This window comes from Ranitomeya variabilis, chromosome 6, assembly GCF_051348905.1.
Source record: "Ranitomeya variabilis isolate aRanVar5 chromosome 6, aRanVar5.hap1, whole genome shotgun sequence".
Classification (NCBI taxonomy): domain Eukaryota; kingdom Metazoa; phylum Chordata; class Amphibia; order Anura; family Dendrobatidae; genus Ranitomeya; species Ranitomeya variabilis.
Window position 1 is genome coordinate 175,584,618 of NC_135237.1, and position 16,031 is coordinate 175,600,648.

A 16,031-nucleotide genomic window follows, 5' to 3' on the forward strand; every position below is an offset into this window, starting at 1 on the left:
ATTGTTGGCCGGCATCGGACCAGCAGCCAAGCAGCCTTAAATAGGAAACTCCCCTAATGGGTGTCAACAGGTGATCAAGGATAGAAGAAGGCAAATAAGTGGCAATACCATAAAACACCACCGGGGGAGCCCACAAACAGAATTCACAACACAAAACCCTTGTTGGCAAGCACAGGACTCAGATGTTTTTTTCAGTTGATGATGAGGTTTGCGCACATGTCAGGAGGAATTTTGTTCCACTTCTCTTTGCATATCATCTCTAAATCATTAAGATTTTGAGGCTGTCGCTTGGCAACTCTGATCTTCAACTCCCTCCATAATTTTTCTATGGGATTAAGGTCTGGAGGCTGGGTAGACCACTTCATGACCTTAATGTGCCTCTTTTTGAGCCACTCCTTTGTTGCCTTGGCTATATGTTTTGGGTCGTGGTCTTGCTGGAAGACCCTGTCACGACCCATTTTTAATGTCCTGGCAAAGGGAAAGAGGTTGCTTGTCACTCAGGATTTTACGGTACATGGCTCCATCCATTCTCCCATTGTTGTGGTAAAGTAGTCCTGTGCCCTTAGCAGAGAAACACTCCCAAAACATGTTTTCACCTCCATGCTTGACAGTGGGGACTGTGTTCTTTGGGTCATAGGCAACATTTCTCTTCCTCCAAACACGGCGAGTTGAGTTAATGCCAAAGAGCTCAATTTTTGACTGATCTGACCACAGCACCTTCTCCTAATCACTCACAGAATCATCCAGGTGTTCATTTGCAAACTTCAGACGGGCCTGCACATGTCTTCTTGAGCAGGGGGACCTTGTGGGCACTGCAGGATTTTAAACCTTTACGGCGTAATGTGTTACCAATGGCTTTTTTTGTGACTGTGGTCCCAGCTCCCTTGAGATCATTAACAAGTTCCCCCCGTGTAGTTTTAGGCTGATCTCTCACCTTACTCATGATCAAGGATACCCCACGAGGTGAGATTTTGCATGGTGCCACAGATCAATGTCGATTGGTAGTCATTTTGTAATTTTTCCTTTTTCTTACTATTGCACCAACAGTTGTCACCTTCTCACTCAGCATCTTATGTATGGTTTTGTAGCCCATTCTAGTTTTGTGCAGGTCTATGATCTTGTCCCTGACATCCTTAGAAAGCTCTTTTGGTCTTGCCCATGTTGTAGAGGTTAGAGTCTGACTAATTGAGTCTTTGGACGGGAGTCTTTTATAAAAGTTGACTATGTAAGACATCTTTCTTTAATGCAGGTAGTGAGTTGATTAGGAGTTTCTAACTGGTCTGTAGGAGCCAGAACTCTTAATTGTTGTTAGGAGATCAAATACTTATTTCTCACTGCAAAATGAAAATATATTTTATATAATTTATGCAATGTTATTTCTTGGATTTAATTTTTGATATTCTATCTCTCAATGTTAAAATTAACCTACCCTTAATATTATAGATAGTATAGAAATTTAATTTATTTCAGTTCTTCAATAAAAAAAATTGAAACTCCTATATTATATAGTCATTACAAACAGAGTGACCTATTTCAAGTGTTGATTTCTGTTAATGTTGATAATTATGGCTTAGAGCCAATGAAAACCCAAATTATTTCAGTAAATTTTTGTATTGAAGAACTGAAATAATTTAACTTTTTGATGATATTCTAATTTGTGAGAAGCACTTGTATATGTGTGTGTATATATAATGTGTATATAGGTGTTTTACCTATACATTTTTTTATAACATACATATTGAATGTACATTTAGTAAATTTTCTAGCTTTTTGTTATGCAGAAAATAACCTTTTTCTTATGAAAATGAAATGTATTGTCTGTACATTTTTTGTTATCATTTTATTATTATTGCTATTTTCTTTAATGTTTTGTATAACATTTGCTACTGAGAAGATACAAAATGCAGATAAAAGTAATGAATATATCCTGTCATTATCTTCTTGCTATGTAATCTGAGAGCAGCTGCATAGGGGTATAAAGATACCAGCAATGTATCACTTACTATACAGCTTTTATAAAATCACAGCTTTATCTGCTGCAGAGCTAGTTCTTCTCTCAATGCTGAGCTCTGTTTAACCCCGCCCATGCTACTCTTTGGCAACGTTCTAAGTACACTGTAAATTGGTAGAAAGCCTGTAGTGAGTGGTGGGGAATGGTCTCATGTCACAAGTCCTTCTGCTCTGTGTAACAACTAACGAGTCCTCTACGCCGCGTTCCAAATTATTATGCAAATTCTATTTTTCATTGATTTTCCTAAATTTTCTACGCAAGTGAGTTAGTATAATGTACATCAACTATTAGAGTATATATCAAATTTTCAAAAAAATACAAAAAACCTCAAAATGCACTCTTCCAAATTGCACAACAGAGTTTACAAACATTTTATGATTTGTAGAGACTTGAAAATGGTAATTTTTTTGAATTTGCAGCATTAAGAGGGCACATGTACTGATGTTAAAAGCTTTTTGAATCACATCCTAACAGACCCAAGTTACATGTTAACATAGGACGCCTTCTTTGATATCACCTTCACAATTCTTGCATCCATTGAACTCCTGAGTTTTTGGATATTTTCTTCTTGAATTTCTTTGTAGAATTTCACAATAGCCTCCCAGAGCTGCTATTTTGATGTGAACTGCCTCCCATAGATTTTTAACTTCAGGCCAGGGGAGGGTGGTGGCCAAATCACGAGTTTCTCTCCTTTTATGTCCATACTAGCCAATGACTCAGAGGCATTGTTTGCAGCATGGGATGGTGCTTTGTCTTTCATGAAAATTATTTTGGTATGGTTCTTCTTTTTGTACCATGGAATAAAGTGGTCAGTCAGAAACTCTATATACTTTACCGAGGTCATTTTCACACCTTCCAGGGACTCTAAAGCGGCATACCAGCTCTCTCCTCATGATTCCAGACCAAAACGTGAATCCACCACCTTTTTGTTGACGTTCCAGTTTTTTTCAGTCATGGTGGCCATCCACTACTCCATCTATCTGGACCATCCAGGGTTGCAAGGAACTCATCAGTAAGCAAGATTGTTTTAAAAGTAGTTTTCTGCTTTTGAGCACCGTTTAAGGTGGCTGAGTAGTAGGTTTATGTACAACTGCAAGCCTTTGGAGGATCCTACACTATGAAGTTTGCGCAATTCCAGTGGCCCAAGCATCTTCAAATACCTGTTTACTGCTTTGTAATGGTATTTTAGCAGCTGCTGTCTTAAACTGATGAATTTGTCTGGTAGAAACCTTCCATATTATGTCTTTATCTGCACAAACCTGTCTGTGCTTTGTATCAGCCACAAATCTCTTCACAATAAGATAGTCATATACACTCACTGGCCACTTTATTAGGTACACCTGTCCAACTTCTTGTTAACACTTAATTTCTAATCAGCCAATCACATGGCGGCAACTCAGTGCATTTAGGCATGTAGACATGGTCAAGACAATCTCCTGCAGTTCAAACCGAGCATCAGTATGGGGAAGAAAGGTGATTTGAGTGCCTTTGAACGTGGCATGGTTGTTGGTGCCAGAAGGGCTGGTTTGAGTATTTCAGAAACTGCTGATCTACTGGGATTTTCACGCACAACCATCTCTAGGGTTTACAGAGAATGGTCCGAAAAAGAAAAAAAATCCAGTGAGCGGCAGTTCTGTGGGCGGAAATGCCTTGTTGATGCCAGATGTCAGAGGAGAATGGGCAGACTGGTTCGAGCTGATAGAAAGGCAACAGTGACTCAAATCGCCACCCGTTACAACCAAGGTAGGCCTAAGAGCATCTCTGAACGCACAGTGCGTCGAACTTTGAGGCAGATGGGCTACAGCAGCAGAAGACCACACCGGGTACCACTCCTTTCAGCTAAGAACAGGAAACTGAGGCTACAATTTGTACAAGCTCATCGAAATTGGACAGTAGAAGATTGGAAAAATGTTGCTTGGTCTGATGAGTCTCGATTTCTGCTGCGACATTCGGATGGTAGGGTCAGAATTTGGCGTAAACAACATGAAAGCATGGATCCATCCTGCCTTGTATGGAGCATCTTTGGGATGTGCAGCCGACAAATCTGCGGCAACTGTGTGATGCCATCATGTCAATATGGACCAAAATCACTGAGGAATGCTTCCAGCACCTTGTTGAATCTATGCCACGAAGAATTGAGGCAGTTCTGAAGGCAAAAGGGGTCCAACCCGTTACTAGCATGGTGTACCTAATAAAGTGGCCGGTGAGTGTATAAGTGTTCATTAAATATCTAATGTTTTCATACCTTGTCCAAGGCGTTGAACTATTTGATGGTTTTCGGCAGCAGAGAGATCCTTTTTCTTTCCCATATTGCCTGAAACCTGTGGCCTGCTTAATAATGTGGAGCGTCCTTTTTAAGTAGTTTTCCTTTAATTGGCCTCACCTTTCAAATTATCACAGGTGTTTGTGATTGATTTTAGTGATCCAAAGAGCCCTGCAAAACAATACCATCCATGTTTTTTTTTGAAAAACAAAAAATACATCTTTGACACTTAAATCCAATTTGTATAATAATTTGTAACACAGTGTAGTGATAATTGTTTGCTGATAAAACACTTTTAGCGAAAAAGCAACAAAAATCATAGAATCATAGAATGGTAGAGTTTGAAGGGACCTCTTGGGTCATCAGGTCCAACCCCCTGCTCAAAGCAGGATTCACTAAATCGTCCTAGACAGATGTCTGTCCAGCCTGTTTGAAAACTTCCGTGGAAGGAGAACTCACCACCTCTCGTGGCAGCCTGTTCCACTCATTGATCACCCTAACTGTCAAACAGTTTTTTATAATACCTAATCTGTGTCTCCTCCCATTCAGTTTCATCCCATTGCTTCTAGTCTTTCCTTGTGCAAATGAGAATAAAGATGATCCTTCTGCATTGTGACAGCCCTTCGAGATATTTGTAGACAGCCATTGTCTCCTCTCAGTCTTTTTTTTTTGCAAGCTATACATTCCCAGATCTTGTAACCGTTCCTCATAGGACATGGTTTGCAGACCGGTCACCATTCTGGTCGCTCTTCTGAACTTACTCCAGTTTGTTGATGTCTTTTAAAATGTGGTGTACAAAACTGGACACAGCATTCCAGATGGGGTCTGTTCAATGCAGAGTAGAGGACAATAATGACTTTGCGTGATCTACACTGTATGCTTCTGTTAATACATCCCAGAATTGCATTTGCCTTTTTTGCTGCTGCATCACACTGTTGACTCATGTTCAGTTTATGCTCTTTTAGTATACCCAAGTAAAATCACATGTGCTGTTGCTTAGCCCTTTTTCTCCCATTCTGTATATGCTTTTTTTTTTTTTATTGCCCAGATGTAGTACTTTGCATTTTTCCTTGTTAAAAACCATTCTGTTAGTTGCTGCCCACTGCTCCAGTTTATTTATATCTTTTTGAATCTTCTCTCTTCTCTAGTATTAGATATCTTTGTGTGATCAGCAAATGTAATTAGTGTTCCCTCAATTCCTTCATCTAAGTCATTGATAAAGATGTTGAACAATACAGGGCCCAGGACAGAACCCTGTGGTACCCCACATGCACCCCTATATTTAACATGGGGGGCGCATGGACATGCGTTGTCTTGCGTTTTGTGACGCATGCGTCATTTTGGCGCAACTGTCAGGGCGCAGAGGACGCTGCATGATGCAGTTTTTTCTGCGCCAAAAATCATGCAAAAAATGAACGCATGCGTCACAAAACGCTGTGTTGTGCATGCGTTTTGCATGTGTTGTGCATTGTGTCGCCAACGCTGCGCCGCACAACGCAAATGTGAACGTAGCCTTAGTCATTTTTTCAGTAAGGATGGTGTGAGGTACTTTGTCAAATACTTTGCAAGATATATAATATAATATTAATATACAGTGGGGCAAAAAAGTATTTAGTCAGTCAGCAATAGTGCAAGTTCCACCACTTAAAAAGATGAGAGGCGTCTGTACTTTACATCATAGGTAGACCTCAACTATGGGAGACAAACTGAGACAAAAAAATCCAGAAAATCACATTCTGTTTTTTTATCATTTTATTTGCATATTATGGTGGAAAATAAGTATTTGGTCAGAAACAAAATTTAATCTCAATACTTTGTAATATATCCTTTGTTGGCAATGACAGAGGTCAAACGTTTTCTGTAAGTCTTCACAAGGTTGCCACACACTGTTGTTGGTATGTTGGCCCATTCCTCCATGCAGATCTCCCTTAGAGCAGTGATGTTTTTGGCTTTTCGCTTGGCAACACGGACTTTCAACTCCCTCCAAAGGTTTTCTATAGGGTTGAGATCTGGAGACTGGCTAGGCCACTCCAGGACCTTGAAATGCTTCTTACGAAGCCACTCCTTCGTTGCCCTGGCGGTGTGCTTTGGATCATTGTCATGTTGAAAGACCCAGCCACGTTTCATCTTCAATGCCCTTGCTGATGGAAGGAGGTTTGCACTCAAAATCTCACGATACATGGCCCCATTCATTCTTTCATGTACCCGGATCAGTCGTCCTGGCCCCTTTGCAGAAAAACAGCCCCAAAGCATGATGTTTCCACCACCATGCTTTACAGTAGGTATGGTGTTTGATGGATGCAACTCAGTATTCTTTTTCCTCCAAACACAACAAGTTGTGTTTCTACCAAACAGTTCCAGTTTGGTTTCATCAGACCATAGGACATTCTCCCAAAACTCCTCTGGATCATCCAAATGCTCTCTAGCAAACTTCAGACGGGCCCAGACATGTACTGGCTTAAGCAGTGGGACACGTCTGGCACTGCAGGATCTGAGTCCATGGTGGCGTAGTGTGTTACTTATGGTAGGCCTTGTTACATTGGTCCCAGCTCTCTGCAGTTCATTCACTAGGTTCCCCCGCGTGGTTCTGGGATTTTTGCTCACCGTTCTTGTGATCATTCTGACCCCAAGGGGTGGGATTTTGCGTGGAGCCCCAGATCGAGGGAGCTTATCAGTGGTCTTGTATGTCTTCCATTTTCTAATTATTGCTCCCACTGTTGATTTCTTCACTCCAAGCTGGTTGGCTATTGCAGATTCAGTCTTCCCAGCCTGGTGCAGGGCTACAATTTTGTTTCTGGTGTCCTTTGACAGCTCTTTGGTCTTCACCATAGTGGAGTTTGGAGTCAGACTGTTTGAGGGTGTGCACAGGTGTCTTTTTATACTGATAATAAGTTTAAACAGGTGCCATTACTACAGGTAATGAGTGGAGGAAAGAGGAGACTCTTAAAGAAGAAGTTACAGGTCTGTGAGAGCCAGAAATCTTGATTGTTTGTTTCTGACCAAATACTTATTTTCCACCATAATATGCAAATAAAATGATAAAAAAACAGACAGTGATTTTCTGGATTTTTTTGTCTCAGTTTGTCTCCCATAGTTGAGGTCTACCTATGATGTAAATTACAGACGCCTCTCATCTTTTTAAGTGGTGGAACTTGCACTATTGCTGACTGACTAAATACTTTTTTGCCCCACTGTATATATATATAATGCATTTCAAGATATACTATATCTACAGCATTTCCTTGATCGATTCAGTCAGTGATTCTGTCATAGAAGGAAATTAAGTTAGTCTGACATGACTTGTTGGTTACAAACCCATGCTGACTCTGGTTAATCACTTCAGTCTTATCCAGGTACTTACATGTTGTTTAATAATTTGTTCAAAGATCTTTCCTGGTATGGAAGTTAGACTCACCGACCTATAGTTCCCTGGGTCCACTTTCTTCCCCTTTTTGAAGATAGGAACATTTGTTCTTCTCCAGTCTTCTGGGACTTCTGTTCTCCAAGAATTTTCAAAGGTTATGGAGAGTGGTTCAAAAATCTCCTTCAGTACTCTGGAATGTAATTCATCTGGACCTGAATACTTGAATTCATTTATGTTAGCTAAGTGTTTCCTCGCTATTTTTCTGTTTATAGATATCCTAAATTCTTCTATTACTTTAATAGGACACAGAAAATCAGTTGGTGTTACATTTCCTTTCTGAGAGAAAACAGATGCAAAATAGGAATTTAAAATTTCGGCCTTCTCAACATCCTTTCTTACCATTTCATTATTTTCATCCTGTAAAAATCATATAGCATCTTTGACTTTTCTTTTACTTTTGACATCCCCAAAATCCTTTTTTATTGCATTTGACGTCTCCTGCAAGCCTTAATTCATTGTCAGCTTGAAATAATCTGATTCGTGCCCTGCAGGTTCTGAAGACAGCATTATATTCCTCTTTATACTAAGTAATGAATCTGAAGTCAGTCTCTGCCCCTACACCATGCTGCTCTTTGATAACAAACACCCGCTGATTAATTCCATTTAATACTGTTTGCATTTTCTCAGCTACAAACATACTAACACTTTGTAACTACTTTTTACGTTATATTAAGTCAATGCAGTATCATGATTAACTGGCATTAAAACATTAAGATATAAAAACTAAATTACACAAGTTACTGGAGTTTCGTGGTGGATTCTTGATTTCCTCAAATTTGTTGTTTATAATATTATCTTGATATTGACCAATTAAGGAAAAACAATCTACATGCAATGCTTTTCCAAACTTAAAATTGCAGGCCAGCAACTAAAGCGGTCATTGTACTGTGGACATTCGAACATGGTTTCCTTATATTTTGTATTTTCAGATGCTGCAGGTATTGATTTGGATACTGGGAACTGTCGCTTTGAAAGCACTGACCTCAGCGATACTTGGTGTTAAAGATGATGTGAGTAAGCTGATGATACTTCTGATGATATTTAGGCTCCAGCTGCTTGTAAACACAGAAAACTATTTTACCATATGTCAAAGCGTGATTCATGTGGCTAGAAAACAGAATTCAATATATTAATATAATTTGTGTCCTGCTAAATGTTTTCCCTTATTACTTTTTCCCTTAAACTTTGCTGACAAGTCCCTGAATTACTTTATTTTGTAAAAAAAATTTTTATTAGTGGCTGCTGCTATAGCACTCTTGACAAATCTTTGTTATCTCACATTTTTTAAATTATAATAATTCAATAGGTTTTAATGGGTTGTCAGATAAGCATTATATTATGATTGAGGTTTCAGCTAAGACTCTACCAATCTGCAGAACATGGAGCCCAAAGTTTCCTGTGTGAATAAAGCCAAAGTGATCATGCGTATCCATTTCCATTGATAATCATTTGAGCAGTAATTGCACGTGCTGATAATGTTGCGTTAACACCAAGGACTTCTGAACTGCCTTACCCTAGATGGCTACGAGTCCCATCAGATCCACCAATCATACACTTACCAGCTCATCTGTAAATACGTAGACATGCTTAATGTGCAATAACCCCTTTAACATTGAAGGCATATTGAGGATAGGCAATCATCGTGTGATTATTTCAAGATTTAAGATTGAAATAAGTCACACATCCCTAGACTTCAATCTATACCCTAACATGTTGAGTCAGAGTAAGGCAAAATCCCAATGGGGCAGATGTTAATTGCCCCCTGTTCAGGTAAAAATTCCTCTTGGATTCCACATACGGCAGTCAGGCTAACATATGAACAGCAACTTCCAATCACAGAATCCATGACCTGGAATACTACAGTACAGACCAAAAGTTTGGAAACACCTTCTCATTTAAAGATTTTTCTGTATTTTCATGACTATGAAAATTGTACATTCACACTGAAGGTATCAAAACTATGAATTAACACATGTGGAATTATATACTTAACAAAAAAGTGTGAAACAACTGAAATTATGTCTTATATTCTGGGTTCTTCAAAGTAGCCACCTTTTGCTTTGATGACTGCTTTGCACACTCTTGGCATTCTCTTGATGAGCTTCAAGAGGTAGTCACCAGGAATGGTCTTCCAACAATCTTGAAGGAGTTCCCAGAGATGCTTAGCACTTGTTGGCCCTTTTGCCTTCACTCTGTGGTCCAGCTCACCCCAAACTATCTCGATTTGGTTCAGGTCTGGTGACTGTGGAGGCCAAGTCATCTGGCGTAGCACCCCATCACTCTCCTTCTTGGTCAAATAGCCCTTACAAAGCCTGGAGGTGTGTTTGGGGTCATTGTCCTGTTGAAAAATAAATGATGGTCCAACTAAACGCAAACTGGATGGAATTCCATGCCGCTGCAAGATGCTGTGGTAGCCATGTTGGTTCAGTATGCCTTCAATTTTGAATAAATCCCCAACAGTGTCACCAGCAAAGCACCCCCACACCATCACACCTCCTCCTCCATGCTTCATGGTGGGAGCCAGGCATGTAGAGTCCAAGCGTTCACTTTTTCTGCGTCGCACAAAGACACGTGGTTGGAACCAAAGATCTCAAATTTGGACTCATCAGACCAAAGCACAGATTTCCACAGGTCTAATGCCCATTCCTTGTGTTCTTTAGCTCAAACAAGTCTTTTCTGCTTGTTGCCTGTCCTTAGCAGTGGTTTCCTAGCAGCTATTTTACCATGAAGGCCTGCTGCACAAAGTCTCCTCTTAAAAGTTGTTGTAGAGATGTGTCTGCTGCTAGAACTCTGTGTGGTGTTGACCTGGTCTCTAATCTGAGCTGCTGTTAACCTGCGATTTCTGAGGCTGGTGACTCGGATAAACTTATCCTCAGAACCAGAGGTGACTCTTGGTCTTCCTTTCCTGGGGCGGTCCTCATGTGAGCCAGTTTCTTTGTAGCACTTGATGATTTTTGCCACTGCACTTGGGTACACTTTCAAAGTTTTCCCAATTTTTCGGAGTGACTGACCTTCATTTCTTAACCCCTTTCTGACATTAGATGTACTATCCCGTCGAGGTGGGGTGGGCCCATATGACCACCGACAGGATAGTACGTCATATGCGATCAGCCGCACTCACAGGGGGAGCGCGGACGATCGCGGCCGGGTGTCAGCTGACTATCACAGCTGACATCCGTCACTATGTGCCAGGAGCAGTCACGGACCGCTGCGATCAAAGATGAACACAGCGTTCCGGTGGCATAGGGAAGCATCGCACAGGTAGGGGGCTCCCTGCTTGCTTCCCTGAGGTCTCCTACCTCCTTCTTTCTGCAGGCCCCAGATCCAAAATGGCTGCAGGGCAGCTTCCGGGTCCTACGGGGAGGTGGCTTGCAAGTGCCTGCTCAGAGCAAGCACTGGTAAGCCAGGAGCGCTGTCTGTCAGATCGCTGATCTGACACAGTGCTGTGCAAAGTGTCAGATCAGCAATCTGACACTATAGTGTGATGTCCCCCTCTGGGGCAATGTAAAAAAGTAAAACAAAAAATATTTACATGTGTAAAAAGAAAAAAAAAATTAAAATTCCTAAATAAAGAAAAAAATATATATGTTGTTACAATAAATACATTTCTTTAGCTAAATAAAAAAAAAACAATAAAATTACACATATTTAGTATCGCCGCGTTTGAAACTACCCAACCTATAAAACTGTCCCACTAGCTAACCCCTTCAGTGAACACCGTCACAAAAAAAATGAGGCAAAAAACAACGCTTTATTATCATACCGGCGAACAAAAAGTGGAATAACACGTATTTAAAAAAAGGATATAAATATCCATGGTACCGCTGAAAACTTAATCTTGTCCCGCAAAAAAACGAGCCGCCATACAGCGTCATCAGCGAAAAAATAAAAAGTTATAGTCCTCAGAATAAAGCGATGCAAAAATAATTATTTTTATATAAAATAGTTTTTATCTTATAAAAGCGCCAAAACATAAAAAAATGATATAAATGAGGTATCGCTGTAATCATACTGACCCGAAGAATAAAACTGCTTTATCAATTTTACTAAACGTGGAACGGTATAAACGTGCCCCCCCCCCAAAAAAAAAAGAAATTCATGAATAGCTGGTTTTTGGTCATTCTGTCTCACAAAAATCGGAATAAAAAGCGATCAAAAAATATCACGTGCCCGAAAATGGTTCCAATAAAAACGTCAACTCGTCCTGCAAAAAACAAGACCTCACATGACTCTGTGGACCAAAATATGGAAAAATTATAGCTCTCAAAATGTGGAGATGTAAAAACTTTTTTTTGCAATAAAAAGCATCTTTTAGTGTGTGACAGCTGCCAATCATAAAAATCCGCTAAAAAGCCCGCTATAAAAGTAAATCAAACCCCCCTTCATCACCCCTTTAGTTAGGGAAAAATAATAAACTTTAAAAAATGTATTTATTTCCATTTTCCCATTAGGGTTAGGGTTGGGGTTAGGGTTTGGGCTAAAGTTAGGGTTTGGATTACATTTAAGGTTGGGATTAGGGTTAGGGGTGTATCAGGGTTAGGGGTGTGGTTAGGGTTACCTTGGGATTAGGGTTAGGGGTGTGTTTGGATTAGGGTTTCAGTTAGAATTGGGGGGTTTCCACTGTATAGACACATCAGGGGCTCTCCAAACACAACATGGCGTCCGATCTCAATTCCAGCCAATTCTGCGTTGAAAAACTAAAACAGTGCTCCTTCTGAGCTCTCCCGTGCGCCCAAACGGGTTTACCCCAACATATGGGGTATCAGCTTACTCAGGACACATTGGACAACAACTTTTGAGGTCCAATTTCTCCTTTTACCCTTGGGAAAATACAAAACTGGGGGCTAAAAAATATTTTTTGTGGAAAAAAAAAAAGAATTTTTATTTTCACGGCTCTGCGTTATAAACTTCTGTGAAGCACTTGGGTGGGTCAAAGTGCTTATCACACATCTAGATAAGTTCCTTAGGGGGTCTACTTTCCAAAATGGTGTCACTTGTGGGGGGTTTCAATGTTTAGGCACATCAGGGCTCTCCAAACGCGACATTGCGTCCTATCTCAATTCCAGTCAATTTTGCATTGAAAAGTCAAATGGTGCTCCTTCCCTTCCGAGCTCTGCTGTGCACACAAACAGTGGTTTACCCCCACATATGGGGTATCAGCGTACTCAGGACAAATTGCACAACAACTTTTGGGGTCCAATTTCTCCTGTTACCCTTAGTAAAATAAAATAAAAAATTGGAGCTGAAGTAAAACTTTTTTGAAAAAAAATTAAATGTTCATTTTTTTTTAAAAACATTCCAAAAATTCCTGTGAAACACCTGAAGGGTTAATAATCTTCTTAAATGTGGTTTTGAGCACCTTGAGGGGTGCAGTTTTTAGAATGGTGTCACACTTGGGTATTTCATATAGACCCCTCAAAGTGACTTCAAATGTGATGTAGTCCCTAAATAAAAAATTGGTGTTGTAAAAATGAGAAATTGCTGGTCAACTTTTAACCCTTATAACGCCCTAACAAAAAATTTTTAGTATCAAAATTGTGCTGATGTGAAGTAGACATGTGGGAAATGTCACACAAAAGCATTTTGTGTGACATATCTCTGTGATTTAAATTCAAAGTTGGAAAATTGCGACATTTTCAAAATTTTCGTCAAATTTCTGTTTTTTTCACAAATAAATGCAGCTAATATCAAATAAATTTTACCACTATCATGAAGTACAATATGTCACGAGAAAACAATGTGAGAATTATCAGGATCCGTTGAAGCGTTCCAGAGTTATAACCTCATAAAGGGACAGTGGTCAGAATTGTAAAAATTGGCCCGGTCATTAACGTGCAAACCACCCTTAGAGCTAAAGGGGTTAAAGTAATGATGGCCACTCGTTTTTCTTTACTTGGCTGCTTTTTTCTTGCCATAATACAGATTCTAACAGTCTATTCAGTAGGACTATCAGCTGCGTATCCACCAGACTTCTGCTCAACACAACTCATGGCCCCAACCCCATTTATAAGGCAAAAAATCCCACTTATTAAACCTGAGAGGGCACACCTGTGAAGTGAAAACCATTCCCGGTGACTACCTCTTGAAGCTTATCAAGTGTGTGCAAAGCAGTCATCAAAGCAAAAGGCGGCTACTTTGAAGAACCTAGAATATAAGACATAATTTCAGTTGTTTCACACTTTTTTGTTAAGTATGTAATTCCACATGTGTTAATTCATAGCTTTCATGACTTAAGTGTGAATGTACAATTTTCATAGTCATGAAAATACAGAAAAATCTTTAAATGACATGTGTCCAAACTTTTGGTCTGCACTGTATATTTACCAAAGAAAGACACCAAGGCCCTCCTTGAACTTTTATAGTGAATCCACCATTGCAGCATCATGTGGCAGAGTTCCATGGTCTCACTGCTCTTACAGTAAAGAATCTCCATCTGTGATGATGATTAAGCCTTTTTGCCTCTAGTCATCATTGCAGATCTAGCTGTAAAAGATTGCTTCCTTGTTTCGCTTTGGTAAGTTAAATAAGCCTAAATTAGATAACCTGTTTTGGTACTACCCTCCGCCCATTCCCTTAATAATCTTGGTCCCTACTCTCTGGTCAACTCTGTCCTACAAATTCGGGCTCCAGTTTAAAAGCATGACTTAACTGGTAAATGGTATAGAGGAGCAAAGTTGTGTTGTTCTCATGACCCTCTATGCCTCTTTCAATGTATCCCATGATTTTAATTACCTTGAAGCAGCTGCCTGTCAGTTTTCACTAAAGTTATTTGCTGTCCAGTAAAGCACCAATCTTTTACACTTACTGCTCTACCCAGGGCTTTACTATTTAGTACCTAAACGTATATTACATTTCCTTTGCCTTAGTGCATGATCATACATTTTTCTAGAGTTAAAACATCAGTTGCCATTTCACAGCCAAAGCCTTTGACTTCCCCAACTCCCTCTGTAGTATTAAATTATTTTCCTCTGTTGATTACCTTGCAGACCATAGTTTCATCTGCAAATATTGAAATTCTACTCTGTATGTACTCTGCAAGGTCACTAATAAATGTACTTGATTGAAGAGGACCCAATACTGACTCCTGTCGTTGGGAGACAACACAGTCAGTGTACATGCAAGTCTAATATGGCATCTATCTTGAATAACTGCAGTTCTAGATACATAAGAAAGCGTACACTGAGCATAGCAATATCTCTGTTTTAAATAATAGACAGTAAAGTATGTAACCATATATACTTGCTAATGGACATATAAATGGCAAACCATTCGGATTTGGGATAAGAGGGTAAGGACGAAAATACCGAACGTAAGGTCCAAACAAAATGAAGAGAGAAGCAATACTTAGAAATGTAAAAAAGACTTTAGACAAAATATGGTAAAAAGTGGCACTACAAGCAAAAGAGTGCCCGCACTCATGTATACAACATAATACACAAAAATATTCAGAAATATATCTTGATCAAAAAGAGACCATCAGAGGGTGATGGATGTGTAAAGTGTAGTCTCCATGATCTTCCAAATGTGCTCGATACAAAAAATACAGGGTTTGATAATATATTGAAAAATACATCAATGGTATATGGCGTATATGAACCTGTAAGAAAAAAATCAATGGTGCATCAAGTAAAATGATACTTTTTCATATTATGGGCACTATTTATGTATGTCTAAGTATTAGTTAGGGAAAGGACCTGATCCGAAACGCGCGTCGGGGCGCGTTCTGCACTCAGCATTCTGACCACGCAGGTAATCTTCCTTGCATTGATACCTTTCCATCTGCTAATATAAACAGCCAAATGTATGTGGGTTGTTTCTTTCATTTCAGCTCTGCGGTCATTTATTCACAGTGATTCTTTCACATAAGTTTTGCCTTTTTCATACAATTTCTTGCATCACAGTTGTTACAAAGGTGCTAGAGTTCATTAACCGCACTGCTATTGTTTACTCACACATATACCGTCTCCCTACTCAGAGACATATGACACTATATCTGATTACTTTGTGTGCCTATAACTTCCCTACTTATTCTATTGTGTACCTTTGCTTCATCCGCAGGTCTAATACTTAGACATACTTTTTTATATTATAGGTACAATTTATGTATCATTTTCCTTGAAGCACCATTGATTTTTTTTTCTTGTAGGTTCATATATACCTTACACCATTGATATACTTTTCTATATAGTACCAGATATATGCAAATCCTCTACAGTGACGTGTTGAGAACTTGAGTGAAACTTCCGTTACCCTTTCATTTTATGGGTTCTTTTTAATCACACGTTTTCTCTCCTGGAAAGTACTGTACCTCTACTTAAATGCATTATTCTTGT

At 39.5% G+C, this 16,031-nt stretch overlaps 1 protein-coding gene across 2 annotated transcripts in view; it reads left to right on the forward strand.

Annotated features, from left to right (window-relative positions):
* DPY19L1 (dpy-19 like C-mannosyltransferase 1) overlaps positions 1-16,031 on the forward strand; it is a 272,489-nt gene that overhangs the window by 164,823 nt on the left and 91,635 nt on the right. For both annotated transcript variants that reach the window (XM_077269279.1, XM_077269278.1), the window contains exon 13: positions 8,628-8,708. In XM_077269279.1, the coding sequence (XP_077125394.1) occupies positions 8,628-8,708 (81 nt within the window). The remainder of the gene's footprint in view (positions 1-8,627; positions 8,709-16,031) is intronic.